Source organism: Agelaius phoeniceus, chromosome Z, assembly GCF_051311805.1.
Source record: "Agelaius phoeniceus isolate bAgePho1 chromosome Z, bAgePho1.hap1, whole genome shotgun sequence".
Lineage (NCBI taxonomy): Eukaryota > Metazoa > Chordata > Aves > Passeriformes > Icteridae > Agelaius > Agelaius phoeniceus.
The window spans coordinates 3,714,203-3,739,354 of record NC_135303.1 but is presented as its reverse complement, the minus strand read 5'-3'; the positions used below and the strand labels follow the sequence as shown (position 1 = coordinate 3,739,354).

The 25,152-nt window shown below is 40.3% G+C and overlaps 1 protein-coding gene across 3 annotated transcripts; it reads left to right on the top strand.

Moving 5' to 3' along the window:
- The first annotated feature begins 1,142 nt into the window (after window positions 1-1,142).
- On the top strand, window positions 1,143-24,034 carry PRRC1 (proline rich coiled-coil 1). 3 transcript variants are annotated; one of them, XM_054653382.2, is made up of 9 exons: window positions 1,143-1,282; window positions 7,224-7,340; window positions 10,167-10,556; window positions 11,754-11,911; window positions 14,114-14,216; window positions 17,250-17,413; window positions 18,717-18,820; window positions 20,657-20,759; window positions 22,488-24,034. In XM_054653382.2, the coding sequence occupies exons 2-9, from the start codon at window positions 7,244-7,246 to the stop codon at window positions 22,695-22,697; spliced, it is 1,329 nt and encodes a 442-aa protein (XP_054509357.2). In that variant the 5' UTR covers window positions 1,143-1,282; window positions 7,224-7,243; the 3' UTR covers window positions 22,698-24,034. The 3 variants fall into 3 exon arrangements, with proteins under 3 accessions (XP_054509357.2, XP_054509356.2, XP_077027642.1); XM_054653381.2 differs by lacking the exon at window positions 1,143-1,282 and adding an exon at window positions 1,364-1,502; XM_077171527.1 differs by lacking the exon at window positions 1,143-1,282 and adding an exon at window positions 1,563-1,696.
- Window positions 24,035-25,152: the final 1,118 nt, after the last annotated feature.

Sequence of the window (25,152 nt, the reverse complement as noted above, 5' to 3'; positions counted from 1 at the left end):
AGAATTCTGGCAGTATTTTGATGTGTGTTTCTTTCAGAGTGTAGTGAGTGTAGAAATTTATTTTCCACCAGGATGCATCTGCTAGGGTGTATTACAGGCTCTGGATTCTCACATAGTCTGCTGTTTTCCAAGCAAAATGTAAAATGCCATCACGGCTGAGAACATTTTTTGTCACTGGAATAGCACAGTTTTGGGAAAGTCAGAGGGCACAGAAAATCTTCAGCTTTTTTCCCTCACTTAGATTCCTTCTTAACTCATTTCTCCAACCTTAAATTCTACTGCGAAATGCAGATACCACAAGGAGAGAAAACTACCTCCTGAAAAAAAGTTTTGAAATCTGTCAAATTTAAAACTACTTGGCTTTGCTAAATTTTTCTTAATATCATATGTAGATTCAAAAAGAAGTCTACCTGTTTAGTCTTATTTTTCAGACTTTAACTGAAATACCCTCCAAATTCCTGCATTAGCTGCAATGGGAGCCTAATGGAGTGTCAATCCTGCATGGCTTAATTAACCATGTAATTTTTCCTTCTCTCGTAAGCAGGGAAGGAGTTCATGTCCACGGTGCCGCTGGTGCCCAGGGGGCCGAGAGTTCGATGGCCCCTGGGCTGTGCCAGCCCTGGGGTGGCGGCAGGAGCGGGGCAGGGCCCGTCCCTGTGCCGGCCCTGCTGAGGCCGCACCTCGAGGCCTGGGTCCCCTCTGGGCCCTCACGCAGGCAATGGAGGGGCTGCAGCGTGGCCAGGGAACGGAACAGACCTGGGAAGGGAATGGAGTCCCAGGAGAGGCTGAGGGAGCTAGCTCGTCACAGTCTCGACTCCATAACCTCAGAGGCTTTTCCCACCCTAATTCACTCTGTGAACAAATCACTTCAACCGAGACGTACTTCAAATCTCTACAATTAGAGATCTACACAGGATGCCCGATTGCGTTGTAAGGCTGTCCTTTTAAGGCTGAACTCTAAAAGCCCTACGTAATTCAAACCCACATTTCCCCCCCAGTCGCTCTCTCACGCCGCCAACGTGGCGCTGCCGAGAGCCCGCCCGCGCCGCCGTTTTTATATGCGTGCGGAGCGAACCAAGCTGAGTGCGCAAGACGGGGGTGCGACCCCCCCCGCGAGGGGCGTTGGACCCGGCCGTGAGAGACGTGGCATGGCGCGGCGGCGGCGGCGCGCAGAATGCTGGGAGTTGAAGTCCGAGGCGGTGCCGGCTGCGGCCTCCTTCCGTGTATCCGTGGGACGGGAAAGGCCGGGAAGAGACGACACGGGACGGGGGGATCGATCTAGGTGAGGGCACTTTTGGCGGCGGGAGGAGGCGCCGCGTTGTTGACGCGTGGTTCCCGGCGGCGGGGAGGAGCGGCCGGAGGGCTGGGCCGGGCGGTGCCGGGGCCCGGAGCGGCTGCGGGAGGTGCGGGGTTCGCTCCTCGTGTTCTGACCCGGCGCGTCCTTGCGGGGCTGCGGCGGCTCCTGCGCTCCGAGGGCTGCCAGCGCTGAGGCTCGCTGTGAGGTGAGGGTCGGGGAGCAGCACTGCGCAGAATTCCCGGTGCGGTTTATGCCGGTGATTCCTTGGGTTGCCGGTGCCGTCGTGCTCCTGCCTCAGGCCGGGTTTCCTCCTGCGTGGAGAGTGTGGGTGCCGGCTTGTTCGGAGCCTCGGGGCAGCGAATTACAGCCCCGCAGCGAGGAATGGGAGTGCTGGTCCTGGTAAAATGCCTGCGGGTTCATCCTCACTTTCTGTTAATGCCGGAGGGAAATGGTGCTTCAGGCGCCTTACTGCTTTCTTGTGGTGTCTCTGGAGGCATGATTTGCTCTTTGTATGATTTATTTGGTTTTATTATCGCATTAAAAAAACCCCGCATTATTTCTTTTGGGAGAATGGCTCTGAAAGTGCTGGAGCTGTTGCATCACGCCCTGTGATATCCATACCCTGGAAAAACGATGGGAGCGGGTTGTTGGAATGGGCTGGGTCTGGCTGTTTCTTTGGTGCTGTTGTTTCACGGTGTTACTCAGTTCAAGATGTAGTTCTCCTGCTGCAGCCATCACTGGTGTGTGAGGCTTTGAGAGGGTTTTGTGATACTGAAATATTTGATAGCAAAGGGAGGCGGGGGGGGGGGGTGGTGTAGTTTGCTGCAAATCCTGAGGGTTGGCAGTGGCGTGAAAATGTGAAATAATTGACATTCTAATGATTCTGATGAGGTCAGGCAGCCTTTGGGAAAATGGAGCTTGCTGGGTTTATGTGTCTGTGGACTCTGCCAGCACTAATGGCAAGGGAAGGCCAACAGCCCTTGCTGTCATGCCTGGTGTTTCCAGCTGTCCTGGTGTGTGTTAGTTCTCATGCACACTGGTGAAAAGGCTTCTTTGGTGTTGCTTTTTGGGGTTTCTTTTAAGGTAGAAAGGTTATGCAGGTGCTGTGGTTAACATAATTTATGTGATGAATGTGGAATCATAGAATGGTTTGAGTTGGAAGGGGCCTTAAAGATAATTTTGTTCCATCCCCTGCCATGGGCAGGGACACTTTCCACTATCCTAGGGTGCTCCAACCCCTGTCCAAACCTGGCCTTGGACCCTTCCAGGGATCCAGAGGCAGCCACAGCTTCTCTGGGCACCCTGTGCCAGCGCCTCACCACCCTCACAGTCAAGGATTTCTTCCTATTATCTGACCTAAACCTACTCCCTTTTAGTGTGAATGTTTTTCACTATTTACTGACAGTTCAATACATCAGATTCTGCATTAAGCTATACCACGAAGCATGCAAATTAGGCCGTTGCACAGTTATTTCATTTGTGGATTTTCTAGCTTATGTCACATCTTTGAAGTGCCCATGTTAACTTGGAGGAAGCACAACTTAAACAGAGCCCCAAAATAATAAGTGCACAGTACTGTTTACCTGGTGCAATCAGCTTCACTGTGAATTGGGAGGGAAAGTTGGCTTAGCTTCAGTTTCCTCCTCTAAGGCCTTCAATCATGAAAAGTTATCTGCCACCTCAGTTTCAAGTCAAGGGATCACCTCACACCCATTGTTCGAGGTATGACCTCAGTAAAGAGCCCAAAGCCTCAGAAATCAGGTATATAGGAGAGTTCTGGGGGGGTTGGCCTGCTGGGTTTGTTTTTTTTTGTGTTGTTTATCCCCTCTCCTGATTACCTCTCATTAAGACTTTGGACTTGGGAACGAGTCGTTCACACGAGGTGATTAAACTGATGGCCTCTCTGTGCGCTTTCTTTGCACGGAGAAAAGTGATTTCCTTAGTGCTCTCCCTTTCTAAAGTGAGAGGGAAAAAAAACCACGAGGAACTTTTCAGAAGAAAGTTTTAAACGTGCTCAGGGTCCAGTTCTGGTTTGGTTTCATTTTTGGAAGAGTGTTGCCATTTGCTCGGTGTTAGCTGCGCCTCATTCTGGAGGTGCAGCTTAGCCACGAGCAGTGCCTGCAGCATGTGAAAACTTGATTAAAAGTTATGCCTAGTGTGATTAAAGTCAAAACGTTTAGTGACATTTCAATTTAGTGTTCTAGCTTAGTGGTTATGTTTCATTTTAGGCTCTATTTAGAGAGCAGTTTCCTGTCTTAGTGTGCTTAAATATATTGTGGTTTCTTTTTGTGGGTTTTATGGGAGGGTTGTTTTTTGTTTTGTTTTGGTTTTTTGTTTGGGATTTTTGTGGGTTTTTTATTAGCAGGAGCACCTACTGAAACAGAAGAAGGGATCAATTAAAGATGACTGGAAATACACCTCATTTTAAACTCTGAAGTGTAGCTGATTCTAGATGATGTGTTTTTATCCACATGAAATCTGCTAATCTCCCATTTGTAGGTAATCTTACCATTAGCTGTGAATGTCTGTATTTTAGAGTAATAACCTGAAGAATGCTTTTGAAGTGTGGTTAAGTCGTTAAGATGATTGCAAAATATTAGCACAAATGTAATTACTTTCTGTTAAAATAAAGTGAAAAGATTAATAACTTGCCATTCTAGTCTCTAAATCAAATTATTTACTTCCTGCTTTTAGCACAAGCCCTGTTAAAAATTTCAGTCAGAGTTTGAGTCTGGTTTTCTGTTCAGTATACATAGCATCAATACCTGGTTTGAGATTTAGGTTAATGGCTGAGATTTTGTTTTAGACTAATGGATGAGGTTCAGCTGGTGAGAATCAGTTCTAGAGACAGACTTTGTGGGTGTACTGTATTTCCTTTGTGTAATATGAGGATTTAGCATCATCCTTACAGTGTCTTCGTTGTACTGAAAAGGGTTTTTTTAAAAGAAAATAATTGGTCAGGCAAAATTCATGCTTCTACTTCCTAAAGGGTTTGTTGTAAGGATGACTGATCACTGGAAATACATTTTTTCTGTATTTCTCATCACCATATCCCTACTTTTTAATTTCCATATAAAAGCAAACCAGGATTTCCTTCTAGGAAGACGTGGCATTATCTCATTTGCAGTTTCTGCTCGCGAATCACTAGATGGCAGTACTGAAATTGTTTTCACCTCAATTCCATGTGCTTCACTTTCCCCTGTCTCTGGGTTTCTCCTTTGCCCCGTCAGTTCAGTAAACCAAAATGTTCTAGTTTGCAAAAAGGCACAAAAGTCACTTCCTTCAGAAGTCAGGCTGAGTTTCCAGGTGCTCCCTGTTGCAAATTGTGTGTCTGTGGCTTGGATTGTGAAGAGTTATTATTATAGCATTTGGGTTTTTTCTCAAGTCACTGAAAAGACAGTCCTTAAGAAATTGTAGGCTCATCCTACTGGGAAACCTTTTCCCTGCATCTCCCCTGAGGGAAGTTGGGAACCCCCTCTGGAATTTTTGTTGAGGACTGAACACTGCTGATGGATTTCTTGGGTCCTTTTTTTCCATGGTTTTCTCCTTCCACCCATTCCTCTCACACTGCTGGGTTTGGTAATCCCAGATATGTTCATAAACACTCTGTAGGATCATTTTAACAATCTGTGGTGCTGGGTTATTTCAACACTGTGAGCTATTAGCTTTAAGTTACCCATTGTGCTTTCTGCTTTCCTTCCTGTGCCTGGTCTTTGCCCTTATTTTTTTCTTTAAATTATTTACTTTTTTCATAATGCAGTACCTGCAAACCGCAAGTGGATCATGTCGAAAAATCAGTGTACAGAAAGCTGTTGTTTGTGCAGTTCCATATGGGATTTTTAGCATATTTCAGCAGCTGCCATGATTTTTTTGCACATTTGGAATTATTGTTTCTGCCCTTAACCTTTCCTATTGTGAAGTTAAAAGCAAAGAACAGCTTCAGATTTATTTGTATTTCTACTAATTCCTGATTTTCCAGATGTCAGGTGGCTTTTTGGGGGGTTGCCCCTTCTCCCACCCCCCAGCACCACCACTGTAACAAGTTTCTGAAAATTTGAAAAATCCTTGCACAGAGTTTTTGGAAAGTTGCTCCGTGGAACTTTACCAGTAATTCTGCATGGCCACAGAATTTATTTTAAGTAGTAAGCACCTCTCAGCAGCTTTTAATCATGGCATTGGGTGAAATCAAGCAGCACATTGGAAGAGCCTCAAAAAAATGTTTTTTAAAGTGATTACTTTAATTGCACAGTGGAAAATTCTTTCATCCTTTGCAGTGTATAACTGGAAGAATAACTTAAGAAATACCTCTGTGCAGAGGAATGTAAACTCCTGTAGACTGATTAAAAGACAAAAATCATAAATTTCAAGTTTCTGCCCTTAGTAAAGTTTAACGGAAGAGTTCGTATTTCTTTTTTATGGGACGATGAGATGTACTTTGCGAGGACAGTCTGTTCCCCACCGGGCAGCTACTGACCCTTTCATCCCATCTGAACAGAAGCCTTTAAGTGAATTAGAGATGCTCAGAACCCAAAATCCATCCGTCACAAGAACTTGTTGAAGAGTGCTGCACATAAAGCCACGTTGACTTGCTCCCCGTGGCTGGGCTGAAGCATTTAATCCTGAATCACTTAATGCAGATCATACTAATTTGTCAGAGGGTCTGTGGCTTCTGCTGTGTGATTTTGATGCTCTCATTTGTTTTGGAAACTCTTGAGTGCACTTGTGAAGACTGACATTGATGTCCTGCTCTCTGGATTTTTCAGTTTGGTAATAATAGTAATTTTTCCTTCACATTTAGCTGAGGGTTTTATACATCTTTGAAACAACGATGAGAGAATGAGGATTTTTTACTTCTGTTTTTTAAACAGAGGAAAGCCCCTGTGTTTTTATAAGTGGAGCTCTTTTATATATATATATATGTATTTTTATTCAACAAATTATCTAAGCCTTTGAATTCTGACAGGCAATAAGCTGGCAGTCTTCAGTAGCCACTGATGTAATGGATATGGTAGAAAATGTTTTAAGCCTATATATTTTTTATACATATAATTACTTTCTACAAAAGTAATTTTATGCAAGTCTTTTATACAAGACTTTCCTTTCAGTATAAGTTCTTCAAGGACTGCTGCCTCAGGTAGTGGTACAGGTAATTTACCAGACTTGTGAAGAAGCAGGACTTTTTGTAAGCTGCTGCTGCACTAAAGCATTGAAAATCTCCTGGTGTTCATGAAAATCTTACTTTTTCTACTTTTCTGAGACCTTTTACATTAATACTGTTAATTTTTTTAGAAGTAGTACATCCTAAAGGTTTATTCAAATATATCAAAAGATTCTTCTGGCCTTCAAAATAAAAACCAAGGCCTTCAATTGCTTCCACTTCTGTTAACATCACCAGAGAAGGGTGGTGTATGGATTTTACAGGAATTGGCTGTACTGGAAAACTTGGTGTCAGTATAATTTTTATCATGCTGGAAGCAACAGGTCGTGCATTAATGCAGCAGAATTGTACCCTGTAGTTAAGTTTTTCTTGCAACGGGGTATGGGGTTTATGATGTGTAATTACTTCTGAATTATCATTCTTCCAAGTGCCACCAGTGTATTTTGGAAGCAGTAGCTGGGCAGGCACAGCTGGGCTTTTAGAAAGAGTCTGGGAGTTTGAGGTATTATCACAGTGCTAAAAATAAAGGGAAGATACAGGAGAAGGGGGGACAAACTGGATAATTTTGCACTTGAGATAAGTCAGTGGTTTTCTATTTTTTTCCCTGGGGTTGGTATTTGAATTACCTGCTCTGTTCGGGAATGTAAATAATTGTGTTGTGGCCTTTGTATTCGAATTTAAAATCTTTTCCCTTATTTCACTTCATATATATATATATATATATATTTTTTTTTTTTTTTTTTTTTTTTTTTTTTTTTCCCCTCACAGCTTTTTGTAGCTGAAGGAAGATGATGGAAGAGAGTGGGATAGAGACGACTCCGCCCGGCACTCCCCCTCCGAGCACAGCAGGGGAGGCTGCTGCTGCTGCCACGCCTGTCACTTTAGGTGCAGAAACCTTCACTCAGTCTTCTGAAGCACTACAAAACCAGTTGCAATCAGCATAATTGCAGTTCTCTTCTCCAGGCTAATTGGAAGGATTTAAATTGTTTCTTAATCATGGAAGTGGGCTCTTTATCTGTGATGCATCTGATTTCGCACAGAATATTTTTAGCAGTTTTTTTTTTTTTTAATTCTTGGAACTCTTGCAGGAAGTGATGTGGATGCACTTGTAGTTTTTAAGGATGGCAAGGCTAGGGAAATAATACTTTCTACTATAGATCACAGTTAGATGAGTGGCATAGAAGGGAGTTAAAACAGATTTACAGGGGACAGTGGTAAACCTGAATAATGACTTGTGTTTTAATACTGATAGAATCCCAGAATCAATCCAGTTTGGGTGGAAAAGGGCTTGAAGACCATTTTGTCCCACCTGTGCCATGGCAGGGACACCTTCCATTATCCCAAGCTGCTCCAAGCTCTGTCCAACCTTGGGCAGTGCCAGGGATGCAGGGGCAGCCCCAGCTGCTCTGGGCACCCTGTGCCAGGGCCTGCCCACCCTGCCAGGCAACAATTCTTCTTAATAACTGCCCTAAATCTGCCCTCATCCAGTTTAAAGCCATTTTTTTACAAGATTCTGAACACCACATTTTTTAATTTTTTGGCAGATTGTTAAATCAGACTTGTGCAGTCTGTTTTGTCAGATGTTAAAAGAGCAAATACACTGACAAGATCTCAGCCCACAACATTAAATTAGTTGTATAATAAAAGCTATTTTTTTTAAATTAAAACTGTGGAAATGTAACCCATGATGGAGCAGTTGGTTTAGCTAGGATGAAAATGGATTCTGGAGTAGGCTGGCCAGAGATGTTAGCACACATGAAATGTACTCACTGCCTCATTCATACACAAGCAAAGAAACCAGAGCCAGAAGTGCATGATGTGCTACAGGATGTCATCAATAAACTTAATTGTATAAAAATGGTCTTTAAATAGTACGTTTTTGGCAGTATTTTCTACTTACATAGGTAGTAACCACAAAAGATTTAATTTTTTTTTTAATGTGGCAGAGGTTTGCTGGCTACCAGTGGCAAGGTCTGTTGAAAGAGTTGTTGAAATTAATGTGGACATTAACTTTTTTTAACAAAAAGTCTCAGATTTGCTGAGACTAGTTGATATTTTCAACTACTGCCTAGTTGATATTTTCAAAAAAATATGCACTCATAATTTGCCCCATCCAGGTAAAGGTGACATTTCAACAAGGAGTGACACAGGAAGTACTTTCATAAGAAAGTCATGTTTTTGAGAAACCATTTTCAAAACTGATATTTGGAAATCACTTCCATCATTATTCATTTCTGCAGCCAAAACCAATGCCAGTGTTGCATAAAAACTGTCAGATCTGTAGACATCAACCTGCAAAGAGAATTTCCCGACCTGTGTGAACATCTTCCAAACTGTTTTTGTGGGATTTGAACACACTCATTAAAAATAAAATTAAAATTAAAAAATGCAGCACGTTCATCTTGCAAGGGCAGTTTGTGGACATCAGGGAAGATGATAATTTGCCAGCTAAATTCCAAGGAAATGCGTGGTTTATGGGTGGAAGTGGGAAATGAATAGCACGGTACAGCAAGCACAGCCAACAAGGCAATTCCTCCATGTGGATCTCTGTGAGGTGTATTTTTTCAGCCCAGCATCAGAATAGTCTGAATGTAGAACCAGACCTTTAAATTCCTGCACCATGAGGTGTTAAACCAAGGTGTAAAAATTGCTGAGGTTTCTTCAGTTGCACTGCTCACCCTAAAAAGTTACTATCAATGATTGTGTTATATTTTATTGTAACCATTATTAATTAACTATATTATTATATTGATAGGATCTTATCAAAACAATTTCCAGTGTAAACAGAAAATGTTTTGTACTCTTTAAGAATTTATTTTTCATTTCTCTTTATCTCATAATTTTTAAATTTCTGTTGTGTATGTTTTGTAATACACATGACATACTGAACAGTGGTACATGTAAACAATAGATAAAGGGATTTCACATGGGGGAATGGATGATCAATTTTTTTTTTACTGATGTGTGTATATGACCAAGTTTGAAGTCCATGGCATTAGTGTGATTTGCATATCATTTGACTGTGGTGTTTAGGCTGAGGCCAGTGAGATGCTGAAGCTGGTTTAGCACGTTACTGCCAGCAAAAAAGGCAATTTCTGTTTTTCTGACTTAACTTCCTGGCTTAATTTGGTTATAGACAGGAAAATTGGCTTATCCATGGATCAGCTGAAACGGGGAAGGCAGAGGGATCAGGGAGATGAGTGCCAGAGAAGAGAGAGCTGCCTGAGGTTCAGTCCATTTTCCAGTGCCACACCTCTAAAACAGCTCCCACCCTCCCAGGTATTAGGAGTGTGTGAAGATGAGCACTTCCTGCATCCTCAGTTGATGCAGCAGTCATTCAGAAATAACAGAGCTCGCTAGAAATTTCTGAGGCAGGTTTCAGATGCTGTAAATTCAGTAGTCAGACGTTGACTTGTCTTTTTAAGCTAATGACAAGTAGGGTCATGCAGGAAAAGCCGTGTCCTACAAGACACTGTCACCAAGGATTAAGTGCCATTGGTGCTGTGTGAAAGCTCAGGCAGAAGTTTCAAATTCACTTTGAATGGAAAAAAAAAACCCCTGACTGGTTGAAAAATTATTTGTGAAGTGTCTGAACAATACATATGTAATATATAACTGAAGTGTCTGAACAAAATATATAACTGAATCTCTGAGATCAAGGCTTCTAAAATTCTTTTTTCTCTCTTTTTTTTGTTTCCCTTATTTTTGTAGCTTTTTCCAGCCCCCTTGCCACACCAAGCATGCCATCTTCTCCTGCCTACTCACCCCCCTTGCCGGCTGGAGCGTCCCCAGTTCCTCTTCCCATGATGACCTCGGCCTCTCTTCCACTTGTGCCTTCTGCCACCGCTGCTACAATTGCACCACCCCAGAGCCCCGTCCCACCTCCTGCTGCCCCTGCGGCTTTCAGCACCCCCGTGTCCCAGTTCTCTGCTCCTCCTCCTCCTCTGAGCTCTGCTGCTGGCCCTGGCCTTCCTGCACCTCCCACTGGTCCCCCCATTTCAGGGTTTTCCATGTCTTCCACCTACGATATCACCAGAGGTCACGCTGGCCGAGCGCCTCAGAGCCCACTGATGCCTTCATTCTCTGCTCCTCCAGTCACAGGTAACTCTTTATTTCTTTGCTGTCCTCTTCGTGGGACAGGCCGAGGATCTCCTTGGTAGCTTATTGTTCTTTTGGGTGTACTCACCTAATTAGTTGTACTTAGAAGGGATAATACTCTTAATTAATGTAGTTCTACTCAGATCAAGGTATAATAGCCTTTAAAATACACTCATGGTCCAGGACAGAGTCCACTTTAAGTTCTGGTGGCGTTCAGGTTCACAGGAAAACCTTTTGTTTGGGAACTTTTATTTTTGTTACCTTGCACACCAAAGGCCAGCTTTTCTTCAGCTCAGAGAGCCACCTTCAACCATTATGTTTCCCCAGAATGACAATAAACTCATAATTTTCAGGGTTTTGTTCTGAAAATCTCTCTTAACAAGCTGTCTGACACATGACACCAGCTTCTTTCTTCTTTTTGTTTCCAGCCACGAAATTGCATTGGGATAGCTAAAAATACATAACAATAAATGCCTTCCATGCAGGCAGTTGCTGTGGTTGCTGAACTGATGTCATTTTCAGCTTGTGGAGTGGAAATTTCTCTCCTCAGCTACAGTTGGGCCAAGCTTTTATTATCACTGGTGATATCTCTTTTAAGTAGTCTGTATTAGGAGGATGTTTAAAAAGAGCTATCAATTGTGCAGCATAAAATAAAAATAACTCTTAGTTAAGGCTAGTGTTGGAAAATCTGTTAGAATAAGCTTGAGTAATAGGGCAGAGGGTCTGACTTTATTTTTCTACTGTTTAGTTTGTTTTCCTTCAAAATATGTAAAGCTTCCGTCCTTTTTCTACTACTATTGATTTCCAGCACTTGGTGTTAGAAAATTTACTTTTCCTGTTGTATGAAAACATTCCTGTGCCTTTGTTCAGAGACTAACACTTGCTCCTCTCTTTACTGAGAGTTTATTATGAAAATTTGAATACAATAAAAAGAACAGCTTTTAAATTAGTGTCATAAGAGAAAGAATAATTGTTTAACTTTGTACATAATGTGCAAGCAGTCTCAATTTTCTTAGCAGGTATGATTGCATTCATTAGATCTGCTAGCCTTTAAAAAGCAGAACTGTTCTTGTGCCTCCAAGAACTGAGGTGAATTTGCCTGGAATTGTTTTATTCTCCCTGCTGTTTTCCTGTTAAACAATTGCACGTTGCTTCAATATAACAAATTAAACCCTTGTGTTTTGTATTTCTCTCTTACAGGTGTTTTGGCAGATCCCATTACTCAACAGGCAACTTTCTCTTCATCTTTGTCTCCTGGGGCTGGTTCTGCAATCACTTTTCCTGAGGAGCATGAAGATCCCAGAGTATCTACTGCCCAGAGTGGAGCACCTGCTGGAGGAATTTGGGGATTTATAAAGGTAGGGGGTTTTTTCTGTTGCCTTCATGAGGAATTACCAGTTTGTACTGACTACAGGAAGACGTGTTGCACTCTTTAAGTGCACGTTACTATAATTTTTTTTCCAGCCTCATGTGCAAGGTGGCTGTTTTTAATAGTGCAGTTTGCTGAAACTATGCTTTCACTTCTTCTCTGTATAGAAGAGAGGGGACTGTACAAGTGCAGGTGTTCTAGGTTAGTTTTGATTGCTGTGATATGAACTTGGGATAAAGCCTGTTCCGTATGGATATGTTCTTAAACCAGATGAAATTGTAGAGCCCTTTAAGTCCTGAAAGGTGATTTTTACTTCACAAAGACTGCATGCAGAATGTATGTAGAAAAAGATAAGTCTGTTTTACCTTACCAAATGCTTTGCATATCCCATTTATATTCCTAAATTAACTGAGTTCCTAATTAACTGAGTTTGATTCCTGTGAGGTGCAAGTCATGCTTGTTCTATAACAATCAAGTTATATTTTGTCTTTTTTCAAGGACAGACAGGCTACATATTTTTTCAATCACAAAGAAGCATCTAAGGTGTTTGTAAGGTTAGTCTGCTAGAAGGCATGGAATGCACAGTGCAAAACAGATTCTCCTTGTGATGCTGTCTAATCAGACAGAGGAAATAAGCAGCAACATCAGCTGGTAGATTTTCATTAGCCTGTAACCTTTCTGGAGCTGTAAGAGAGATGCTACATGTAAGTGGCATCATGAATATTGTGGCAAGAAGGTCTGAGGGCTGTACATCAACACTGAGCTGTCTTCAAGAGCAGCGCCACATTCTGTCCCATCTCACATGGGAAGGAAGAATAAAGAAGATTATTGTCCCAGTGCACTTGAAGAATTTTGCTTTTCAGTCCCTTTCAAGCATGAAAACCTGGCAGAAGTAGTTGTCTGTGACATGGCAGACTGAACCTTCTGTCTCTCCACTGATACAGTCTTAAAGAGGAACATTAATCCTTCGTCAGTACACTGAGAACAGAGTGGTCATGCTGCCCTTTCCAGGGAGAAATGTCTTCTCATGATCATAAAAACACATTTTCCTTCTTCCTTTAAGAAACAATGTTTTCCATTCAGTCCTTATGTTCCTCCTAATATTTGCAGTAGGTGGCAGTGTTCTAGAAGAGAACATTTTACTTGTAACATGATTCTTCAGCCCTTCTTAGAGTACCAGAGCTTTGCAAATTAATTGGAAAGCCAATCTCATCCACATTTTAGTGCTGCCATCCAGAAGGTGTCATGTTTCTGTTTATGGAGCAAGTCTGTATTACTGACTCCAGTAAAAAGATTTTGGTTGAAGTATCAAGCATTCCACGTGCTCTGTGTGTTCAGTAACCACTGCTTGAGAATTTCTTAAGTAAAAGACCGAGGAATCATTAGTTATACTGAAACCATCAAGTTCATGATGTATGTAAGCTCACATCAGAGTATGTGCTTTTTATAGGTGAGCCAGAATCTGGGACATGTTGTGGTAATTTTTACAGAAATGCATCCTGAATTTCCTGTAGAGGAGCTCATGCTGTAGTTGCCCCACTTATGTTTATTTCTGTTGTTGAAGTAATTTGATATACCCTTTTTCCTCTGGTGTTAAGAAATCATACACCTTTCTTTCAGATTTCCTTCAAGCTCAGTAACACTGAAAACTATGACAATCTAAAATTGACAAATTAATGGTCTGGAATCAAATGGGACTGTTTCAGTTTCTTCAGAGATACCTGAGCAGTCCCATTGCAGTTCCAAGACTGATTTCCACGTAATTGTTGCAATAACCTAATGTTTGGGATTGGTATAAAAATACGGATTGTTTCACCCTGTTTGTGCTAAGCAGATGAACACATAAAAGGCATCTTCCACAGGTAGAAGCAATCTCAGTGTTCAGGAACCATCTGTATAATGCCTTCATGTTAGTTAGGCAGCCAGGATGCTACCTGGAGAAGCACTGCCTGGCTTTGCAAGGGCTGTTTCTGCATTAATGAGGAAGGTAATATTTAAACCTGAGGTAGTAACAGAAAAGCCATGCACTGATAGTCATATTCAGTGTTTTTGCTGACTAATGCACAGCAGATACTACAGAGCAGCTTAATATTTTGTTTTTTTAACTGTAACGTTCTGAATTTCTTGAGGAGAAAAAAAAAAAAAAACCAACCCAGGAAAATAATATGGAAATGTATTTGCTTAAATTTAGGGTGTAGCTGAGAATCCCATGGTGAAATCTGTTCTTGATAAAACCAAGCATTCAGTGGAGACCATGATCACAACGCTGGATCCTGGCATGGTTCCATATATCAGTAAGTGTTTATGATAAACCATCAGGTATTGCCTGCAAATCCTGGAGAAGCTACTGCAATAGCCATTATTTGTACACTTGAAGTGTAAAAGCATTTCAGTTACAGATTGAAAATTAACAGGAAAGAAAAGCTTTGTGTTACTCACATTTTTTTGTGTTACTGGAGGACACTGCATGTCACACGTAGCTGACCTGAGAGTAAAATAAGCAAGCAAAAGGCACCAGTTGTCCAGGGTGGTGGTTTGGTTGCTTTTGGTTTTTTTGGCATGGCTTTTTTTCTCTTAGGAGCCTGATAAGCAGCTCCCCCTCCTAGGTGTGCCAGTACTGACCTTGTTCTGCCTATGAAAAAAGCTGGTCAGGAAACAGCTAAGACTGAGAAGAAACCATTAAAAATTATTTTTTTATTATTTTGTTTTCCTGAGATTTTTTTTTTTTTTCAGCTGAACCTTTTAGGTGACCCAGCTAACTACTGCTGCACTAGTGCAGAGGACAGGGGAAGATGACCTAATTATTGAATAGTAGTTAATTGTCTTACATTTAAGGGAAAATCTCCCAGCAGCTGTCCAGTGAGGAGGGAGTGGGAATAAAACCAGTGAGGCCAGCCAGCAATGCCTTCTAAAGATATTTGAGAAGAGTAGCAGGATGCAGGGCAAAGCTACAGTAAATGTTGATTTATGCACACAATTTTACAAAGTGTATTTAAGGTTTCTATTGCAGTCATCACTGTCCCTTTTTTTAGAAACAGGATCTGTTGGTATCCTGGAGAGTTTGACCCAGTGTTTATTGACAGAACAACTTTATCTGGAGGAGGAAGTAATACTAATAAAACGCTTGGTTTGTAGGATTTAGGTTGAGTAAATTAAGTCAATAGTTACCTCTAAAGTTCTGGAAGGGGGAGTGTCTGTATATATCTTGGCCACATATGTACTCCATTATTTTTGTAGTTTCAGGTTGTGAAAATGGGGCAGAGGTTTGTAAACTTAGCCTGTACTTCCTTGTAGAAATGTATTCTACAAAAACCATGTCCTCAACAACAGCCCCACTTCTCTCTGCTCTCCCTACTGCAATGCCAAAGGAATTTCGTGTTCCTCATTGCCAAAACCTGAAATTACCAAAGCTTCTGGATGAGGTGGTTGAAATCTTCTTTTTTTCCCCCCCATCATCTGAATAAATAGTATTTCTGTAATCTCTTTCTTGAAAAGAGCTGAACTGTTTTCATTGGCACAGGGTGAAAATGTTACCTGAGCTGCACTCCTGGAACAGACAATTTCTATCTAGACAGGAAATGGTCACCTTATAAGCATAAACAGCAGTACATTTACAACAAAAGACAGCAGGGAATCTTAAATTAAATATGGAACTGTAATTTCAGTTTATAATGCACAAGGTACAATGAAATTTCACATTCAGGGTGTCCGAGCTTAACCTGATGTAAGAGTTCTGCCCCTGAATTTACCAGGGTGCATCTAGTTCTTATATTTTAGGTTTCCATTTTACTAGATTTTGTCCAAAATGGTTTCTTTTAGCCCATGTAAATCTTTGTTTCAGTTCTGTAGTATCTCTGATGAAAAAAAAAAATAGATGCTTTTGATATTTGCTGATCCATAAATACAAAAGAACATATTCTGTATTCTGCAACCAGACATGAGGCACAGTTGCCATTCTTAAAACTGTTAGGCAGTAATTTGCTAGCATGCTATGGATCAGTTTTTAACTTCATTAAAAGCTGTTGGACAGTATTTTTGTTCCTGAGCAGTCAGGCGAGGCTAACTTCAGTAAAAGCCTGCAGTCAATTTTAAGCACTTGTTTAATTACGTTAAATTGATTTATATCAAGAAGGAATCAATGAAAAAAAGATACTCTCAATTATTTTTAGTCCAATAGTTGCACAGCATTTAAAACAATTGCTCCAAGTTCAGTGATCTGTACACCTAATTCCATTCAGCAAAGCAATTGATAAATAAAATGATAAATTACCCTAAACCCCCCAAATAGTAGGTTTTACTATGAGGTTCTAGCCTGTCTGGTGATTATTCATAAAAATAAGATGATTCCTGTAACTGAGGTCTGCTGAGAAATACAAGCCAAAAAGTTAATTGTTTTTTTCATTAAATTTTAAGGTTTGGGTTTACCCTTATCAGTGGAGGGACTTTTCTTGAATTAGGATTAATACTGCAAACTCTGTAAGCTTGTGTGGTTGATGCATTTTACTTAGGCACTTTCTCTGATGTCATGTTCCACTTTTGAGGAAAGAATTAGCTGTTCTTGAGAAAGCTTCTCACAGCAGGGATGAGTTTTATGACGTGTTTCTGCACAATAAAAGTGATCCAGCTGTGACAGACAGATGTGAGGTGTGCTTGAGTCTTCTGTGATGATTTTAGATTTAATTCATGAATTGTTTTGTTTCATTCTGAAAAAGTTTAGTGAAAGCTCAGGCTTCTTTATGGAGATATAACCCTACAGGAAATGTTTAGAACTCTGTACAAGCTTTTTGGTTCCATAGATATTTAAAATCTAAAAAGAGCAATAAAATGACACTGAAGTTCACATTCCAAGGACAACTAAAAAGTAATGGGAGCCTTTCTCTTAAATCTTGTGTAATTTGGCAGCTGTTCACTGGATTTTATGACCTGCATCAGTGTTCTTGAACCCATTCATAAGAGTATGCAATATTCCTTGATGCTTCACAGGACACCAAAACATCCTTGGAAAAGGATGTCCTTGAGTTATTTTCCTAAAGCTCTGTGAATTGTCATCTTGAATGAGTGGTATGATTTTTTTTTTTTTGGGTGCTGAACCAGGTTAGTTCCTGCTGCCTGTCTTTCACCCTTGTATCCTTAATTATTATCTGAATTTCAGTTCCTAACTTAAATGGCTTTTGCTTCATGGAAGAATTATTGTCCAGTGCATGAGAAAGAGAAAAAGCAGCTGGAGAAGACGTAGAACTGTGTTTGAACTATGCTGCCGTGGGAAGGAGGAATATCCCATGCGTGGATGTATTTTTTACAGATCACTTTGCAAAATTGTTTTGCAGGAACTGGGGGAGAGCTGGACATAGTGGTCACTTCCAATAAAGAGGTGAAAGTTGCAGCAATTCGGGATGCTTTTCAAGAGGTCTTTGGGATGGCTGTTGTGACTGGAGAGGCTGCACAGTCCAACATTGCACCACAGCCTGTGGGCTATGCTGCAGGCTTAAAGGTAAGTTAGTAGTAGCAAAGAGAAATTCATGCAAAATTATCTCATTTTCTGTAAAGTAAAGTTCAGTTTCTGGGATAGGTAAACATTTTCTTTGGGGATTTTTTTGGTGTTTTGGTTTTTTGTTGTTGTTGTTTGTTTGTTGGGGTGTTTCTGTTTGTTTGGTTTGGTTTTTTGTTTCGTTTTGTTCAGGGTAGAGGGGGTTTTTTTGTTGGTTCATTGGTTTTGTTATTTTGTGGGTTTGGTGTTTTTTTGTCTTTTTTTCCTTAATTTGGACCATTCAATCCAAAGCTCTCTCTTTGAAATATTTTCAAGATTTCTTGCAAACACATTTGCAGCAAGTGAAGGGTCCCTATGTCAGTGTATTCATGTGTTACCAGCAGATCATGTTGGAAATGTTAGAAATGAAAAGTCTCCAAGATTGATTTTTCTCCCCGCTGATTCTGTAGATCAAAGACAATTTGGTTAACATTTGATCTTTCTGAACAGATCGGTGTTCTCTTTGAAATATAAGAATTCCCTGAGCAGCCTTGCAAACTGCTGTGCCACCCTAGAGGAGGGGTTAGCAAAGGTTGTTTCACCAGTTCTGGCCAATAAGTGAAAATCCTGAGAACAGCTGTTTTCATACTCTATTTACTAAATGTAAGCAAAAATTCATGAAAAAGGAAGCCTTTCCCCCTGCCTGTTGTGTCAGTGCTTGCAGAGTAAAGCCTGTTCTCATAGCAGTGTATTATCTGATGCAATTTTATATTGAGATAAAGCAGAATAATGTGCATGTTCCTTTATTTATCTCCTGCAGTGTATTGTATATATTTCTGTTACAACTTCAGAGTGATAACAGTTTTCAGGGGAATAATTCCTGTGTGTTAGTTGGCTATGTAACACAACAAATGGATTCTTTCCCTTGCTCTTACAAAACTGGTCCAAAGCTCTTAAAGACTCTAAACCCAAGAAGTTTTTAAGTTGTAGAAATGTCAAAGTAACACAAATATACACTGATGCTTTAAGTGAGAGTTAAAACCATCACAGGTTAAGAATTCTTGTCGCAGATTAGGAATTCTTTGCATGCTACCCTGGGTATTTTTCTTGGAATGTAAAAAAAAACCTAAAAAAAAAAAATAATTAGCTTTATCATAGGTTTTGTTACTGTTTGGGATTCCTGGCCTTCACTAGTTGGGGTTGTTGGGTTTTTTCCCTATTGAGTCATTTTGAAAAGCATGTTCTGGGGTTCTTTTGGGGTTGATCTGCAAGCACAGCACTAAGCTGTGGTTCAGAGTTTTGTCTAACAGCTTGTGTTGCCACTCAGGGAGCCCAGGAGAGGATAGACAGCCTGCGCCGGACAGGAGTGATCCACGAGAAGCAGCCTGCTGTGTCAGTGGAAAACTTCATCGAGGAGCTGCTTCCTGACAAGTGAGAGCTTTGCATTTACCCCAGGAGGGTGGGGACACGTTGGGAATGTTCCTTGTAAGGAGCTGGTGGCAGTTTGAGGGAGACGGAGAAGGAGAAAGAAGGAGAAGGAGAAAGAAGGAGAAGGAGAATAAGGAGAAAGAAAGAGAATGAGAAGAAAGAAAGAGAATGAGAAGGAGAAAGAGGAGGAGAATGAGAAGGAGAAAGAAGGAGAAGGAGATTGAGAAGGAGAAAGAGAAGGAGGAGAATGAGAAGGAGAAAGAAGGAGAAGGAGAGTGAGAAGGAGAAAGAAGGAGAAGGAGAGTGAGAAGGAGAAGGAGAGTGAGAAGGAGAAAGGAGGAGAATGAGAAGGAGAAAGGAGGAGAAGGAGAAGGGGGGAGAAAGAGAAGGAGAAAGGAGAGAGAGAAGGAGGAGAAAGAGAAAGAGGAGAATGGGAAGGAGAAAGGAGGAGAAAGAGAAGGAGGAGAATGGGAAGGAGAAAGGAGGAGAAAGAGAAGGAGGAGAATGGGAAGGAGAAAGGAGGAGAAAGAGAAGGAGGAGAATGGGGAGGAGAAGGAGGAGGAGAAGGAAAAAGGAGGAGAAGGAGAAGGAGAAAGAAGGAGGAGGAGAAAGAGAAGGAGAAGGAGAAAGGAAGAGAATGAGAAGGAGAAAGGAGGAGAAGGAGAATGAAGAGATTTGTCTGAAGTATTTTGGCAGGCTTGGTTTTGGTGATGACGTTCAGCTTTTTGTCCAGGCTTCTTGAGACCTTAATATAAAGAAATCCTTGTCAGGCTTTGTAGATTCACAATGTAAAAACACAGTGGAGTGAGCTGAAAAAAAATTAAGGAGCTGTAAAATTTGGAATTTGGCTAACAGTTTGTGCATTGGGGTGTGCATCCCCCCTTCTCTCTCTGAAATTGTGTCAGAAGAGATGTTGGGAGATATTCCAGCATGTAGAACAATATGATTTTATCAAATAATGTATTTTATGTTTTCCTTTCACTGAGAATGTATTATTGCATCTAACTTGCACTCCACAGACACAAAAATGCTGTTTCAAAATGCATTGCAACTTGATTTTGTAACATGTTGTTTGACAGGCAATTCTTGAATCAGCTTTATAATTAAATGCCAAAACATTAGGGAAAATGCTGTTTTTCTTAATGCAAACCTAAATAGTTTTCTTCCACTGTTTACCATGCTTGTACATGCCCAAAGGAGAGGAGTTTCAAGTAATTACCCACACTACTGAGTGTCATAGTTAATCCTCTTTGAAAAGACAATAAAATGTCTAAATCAGACTAGATGGAAATAAATGCAAAACAAAAATTAAAACTTCTTCCTACTCCTATTTGCTTTAGAAAATTCCTCATTTATGTTGCACTAAAAATGCTAAATGAAAAAATAGAGCAAAAGGAGAGTATCTGTCCAAAAAAAAGAAATAAAAGCCCATCCCATGGATAAAAATGCGAACATTAGAAGACAAGAAAATACCAGCAACTTCATTATTAATAGAATACCTGTGGCCAAGGGATTATGTCTGCCCACACACCCACCCTTCCAGCTCTCCTTTTATTCTTTGATTGTAAGTTTCATGTAATTTGTATTTCTGTGTATTTTATGCATTTTACATACATATAAGTGCACTATTATGAGGGATGGATGGATGGATGGATGAAAAGTGACATACACAAATTTCACTTGCAAAATACCACAACAGTTTGATGAATTTCATTATTAAATTATTACTGCAGTTGTAATAGGGCTTGTAAAATGTTCATCATTCAACTTCTAGCACGTTGGTTTTCACCAGAGTGATCCTCAGTACTCAGAAATAAAACAATTTGCACATCACTGCAGGTGGTTTGACATTGGATGTCTGATTATTGAGGATCCAATTCATGGAATTCACCTGGAAGCATTCACCCAAGCAACACCAGTGCCTTTGCAATATGTTCAGCAGGTGAGAACGTATTCTCAGTTTTTTCCTTTTTCAGTTTTCTTACCAATTAACAGCTGAGACATAAGACTGAAGTTTTAATTTTAGTTACGATGTTAGTTCTTACTGGAAGTTATTAGACTTAAATATTTTCATTTATGATAAGAGGATATTTTTGCATCATGCTTATGAATTATTTATGAATATTTTTGCAAAATATTTTTGCATCATGTTAATGAATTAATCTTTAGACATTTATAGTAAAGCTTTTCTTAGTCAAGAGTCTCATTCTGCAATATCTGTCACTTTGGATATTTGCAATATCTATCACAAGTTTTACTCTCCTGTTTAAGCAGAAATACTAACCAAGCAGGCAGCATGCTGTACTCTCTGAAAACTCATTCCTAAAAACAAGATTCCCATTTTCCAGATCAATACTTGGACTTAAGTCCCCTGTGAACACACAGAGTTTCCAGCTGAAAGACAAGGCTGATTTCAAATGTGCTATTTTGGCAAAGATGTACAATTCTGAAATCAGAATATTTAAATATTGGAAATACCATGGTTCATTTGAGTGGAAATAACGGAATGAGCTGCAGTAGTGTGCGGTTCTCAGATACCACCAAAAGAAGTTTTTCTGGAGGTGGTTTATTTTTCTTTGGACAGAGACTGGGAATTACTCCAGTCATTGCATGTTGCCTGACAGCAGATATGAGTCATTCTTCAGTTAACTCTGGCCTGAAAATTCTTTTAAAATAAATGTTTCCATGAAGAATTTATAACCAGAAAACTGTTTGGGGTTTGATCCTCAGATGTTGTTTTGGGATAGCATATAGTAACTTTGGGGCTTTTTTTCAGTAGCACCAATTTCTGAATACCTGAAATTTGTGTGGTGGCATTCACAGGGGTCCCAGGACGAGGGAAGAGACGAGAATCTTGTCTCCATGTTTCAGAATGCTGATTTATTATTTTATAATTTATATTGTACTAAAAGAAAATGATACATTAAAACTATACTAAAAGAAGAAGAGACGAGAATCTTGACTCCATGTTTCAGAAAGCTGATTTATTATTTTATAATTTATATTGTACTAAAAGAAAATGATACATTAAAACTATACTAAAAGAATAGAAGAAGAGACGAGAATCTTGACTCCATGTTTCAGAAAGCTGATTTATTATTTTATAATTTATATTGTACTAAAAGAAAATGATACATTAAAACTATACTAAAAGAATAGAAGAAGAGACGAGAATCTTGACTCCATGTTTCAGAATGCTGATTTATTATTTTATAATATATATTGTATTAAAAGAAAATGCTATATTAAAGCTGTACTAAAATAATAGAAGAAAGGATTTAATCAGAAGGCTAGCAAGGAGTAGAAAGGAATGGAATGATAATAAAATCTTGTGACTGAACAGAGACAGTTGGACTGTGATTGGCCATTAATTAAAAACAACCACATGAGACCAATCCCAGATGCACCTGTTGCATTCCACAGCAGCAGATAATCATTGTTTGCATACTGTTTCTGAGGCCTCTCAGCTTCTCAGGAGAAAAATCCTAGCAAAAGTATTTTTCATAAAATATGTCCGTGACAAATTTGCTTCTCACTCCCTTTAATTTTCCACATAGGTCTGTTGACACAAGAACGATTCTTGCGGAATTCGCTTGAATCTGACAACAGACGCAAATCTACCAATCCCAGGCTGTTTCAGTAACCGCCTCTCAAACTTTTTTACACGCAGGCCAAGAGCCTGACCCCTCAGGACTACAGCCTGCGGTGGTCGGGGCTGCTGGTGACGGTGGGCGAGGTGCTGGAGAAGAGCGTGCTGAACGCGAGCAGGACGGACTGGCACGCCGTGTTCACGGGCATGTCCCGCCGGCAGATGATCTACAGCGCGGCCAAGGCCCTGGCAGGGATGTACAAACAGCAGCTGCCACCCAGGACCGTGTGACAGCAGGGACGCCCTCACGCCAGGAACGCTGGGTTTGGTTCTAGGGCCAGCGGGAGGAAGGCCCTGTGTTCCCTGTGCTCAGCAACGCGAGATTTGTGATTTTAACTCTCAAACTGTCCTCTGCTTCTTCAGAAGTGGAGGCGATGATTTCCAGGAGTGGAAGTGAGCAAGTGCAGTTTTTAGCTAATGTGTGATTTCCAGTATGATTCATCAAACAAACATGTATTTATGACTGCTACGGGCAGCATTGCAGTTTTTTAACTGGAATGTGCTGTGGTGTGACACCTTAACCAGCCATTTGCTGAGACAGTTAGTTAGTATTCTTTCTAAAGGGGATATTTGTTTAGCTATTTCTATTATATTAGTAATATAAACATGTTGACAGCATAACATGTACGTTATATATGGATTTCAATCCAGAGAGACTACCTTCTGTATTACATGTGGTTTTCGGGGCATGTGTTTAGGGGATACTTACCACCTCCTTGGGTTGGTGTTTGTATGTAGTTCTCAGGAGTGATGCCAAGTAGTCTCTACAGCACCTAAGAGTGAGCTGCTGAAGAAGAGCACAAATCCATGCCCTTGTTAGTTGAAGTCGTTGCTAAATAATTCTGAATTTTCATTTTCTATGCTGCATCTTTCTGCTTTTTATGTAACAGTAATCGAATTCGTGGCCAGCTGAAGAACCACAGACAAAATTTCAAGTTGCTTCAGTGGGTTTTAGATCAGGTCCTGCACTCCCCACATGAAATCATCTCAGCAGTTTCAGTTACATGATTTACTCCAGTGCTTCCAGACATCATCTGTTATATGTAATTATGTAATCTTTTCTATGTATTTACAGTTGTCAGTAATTTGATTATGGAAAACGGTCATGTGTGTATCACTTGTTTTGCTATTCTGGGTTTTCTAAACACTTTTAAGTCTAAAAGCTTTCATGATGTCATGAGTTCACTGTTTCTCATATAAGTTTTGAGTGGTGTCTGATTTTTTTTTTTTTGGTGGCTATAAATATCTTCCATCCATGCTCACACAATATTAAATCTTTACTTAGAAATATGGAAGTAATTGTGAAGAAATATTTTGGTACTACTTTTTTAAGAAACAAAGAATAAACAAATACTTTTTGTTTGCCTTAAGGAAGCAGTTTTTCAGCTTGTATTGCTCAGCCTTTACCTTTCTTAGATGCTTTCAAAGAACATTTTGTATACAGTATACTGTTAAGCCAGCTCATATTTGTACCCAGTGAAAGCCTGTCTATTTCCAAGTAATATATTTGGCCTTAATTGGCTTACTCTGTAAAGCAGTTGAATAAATGTTTTCCCTAGAGAACTGCATCTATTTGAAAGGCTTGGTTTTTATTCCAGATGATGAAACATCATTATTGAAGCTGTATTTGCATGGTCAGTTTGCAGATTTGTCACATGCTAAACAAGCAAACAAGATCCAGCTCTCAATCTTTAGGTCCTCATTGAGACTTCTTCTTTCCCTGTTAAACCAAAGAGGTGATACAAAGAGTTTTCTTTGTCATTATGCAGCAAAGGCATCTTTGCACTTACTGTAATTTCAGCTTGCAGTATATAATAAATTGAATGCTGCTGTTTTACCCCCTACTTGCAGCATCCATGATGCAAAGGAGGAGGACATAAAGTCATCAGTAGATTTAGGTGCCCTGGCATGGCTTAAAATTAAAACTGAAGAGGAACAGCCCTTTTCTTTCTCCCTTTCCTGTCCCTTGCCTTCACTTTTTAAGAGGTGAGAGGAGTAGGGGAAGACAGTGTGGTCAAGTAAAATGTTCTTTTCTCTGGCTCATGATAGTCTCATGATTTATTTTTGACAGCTCCCAGGAGCAGTAAAATGGTGTAGCTTCGTAACTACCTAGTAGTTTGTTCTCTTTGGGGAGCATGATTTACTTGTTTATTGAAAAGTCAACATCCTCACAAGAACACCACAAGCTCACTTCTTCCCTGAGAGGCCAAGGGAAGGAAAAATGTCTGGACTGTGATCTGGGAGGCTAAAAAGTTGGAAATTGCTTCCTGCATTTTTCTGGAGGCCTTGCTCTGAGTTACATGGATAAATTCTGAACCATGCCATGGAGACAGTTCAGCTTTCTACCACCCCCAGGGTTGTGTTGTGGCCAATAATAAGAGAGAAAGCTCAACAGGGGCGTTAAATTTATACACAGATCAACTTGGAAGAGCAGAGACACTTCAGACATGTAACTTTTGTTACAACTCTCAACTGCCACATCATGGCAGGGGGTAACTTGTAGGTGCAGCTGCAGAAGCCATTTCTGCTGAGTTTGCTCCAATGTGAGCGTCAGAAGAAATCATATAAACTACTAAATGTATTACTATTATACTACCATTTTTACACTGGGTTTCACATAAAAAAAAAAAAAACCAGCCAAGCTCTTTGAGTTTGCATTACATTAAGGTCTATGAGGCCCTTAAAC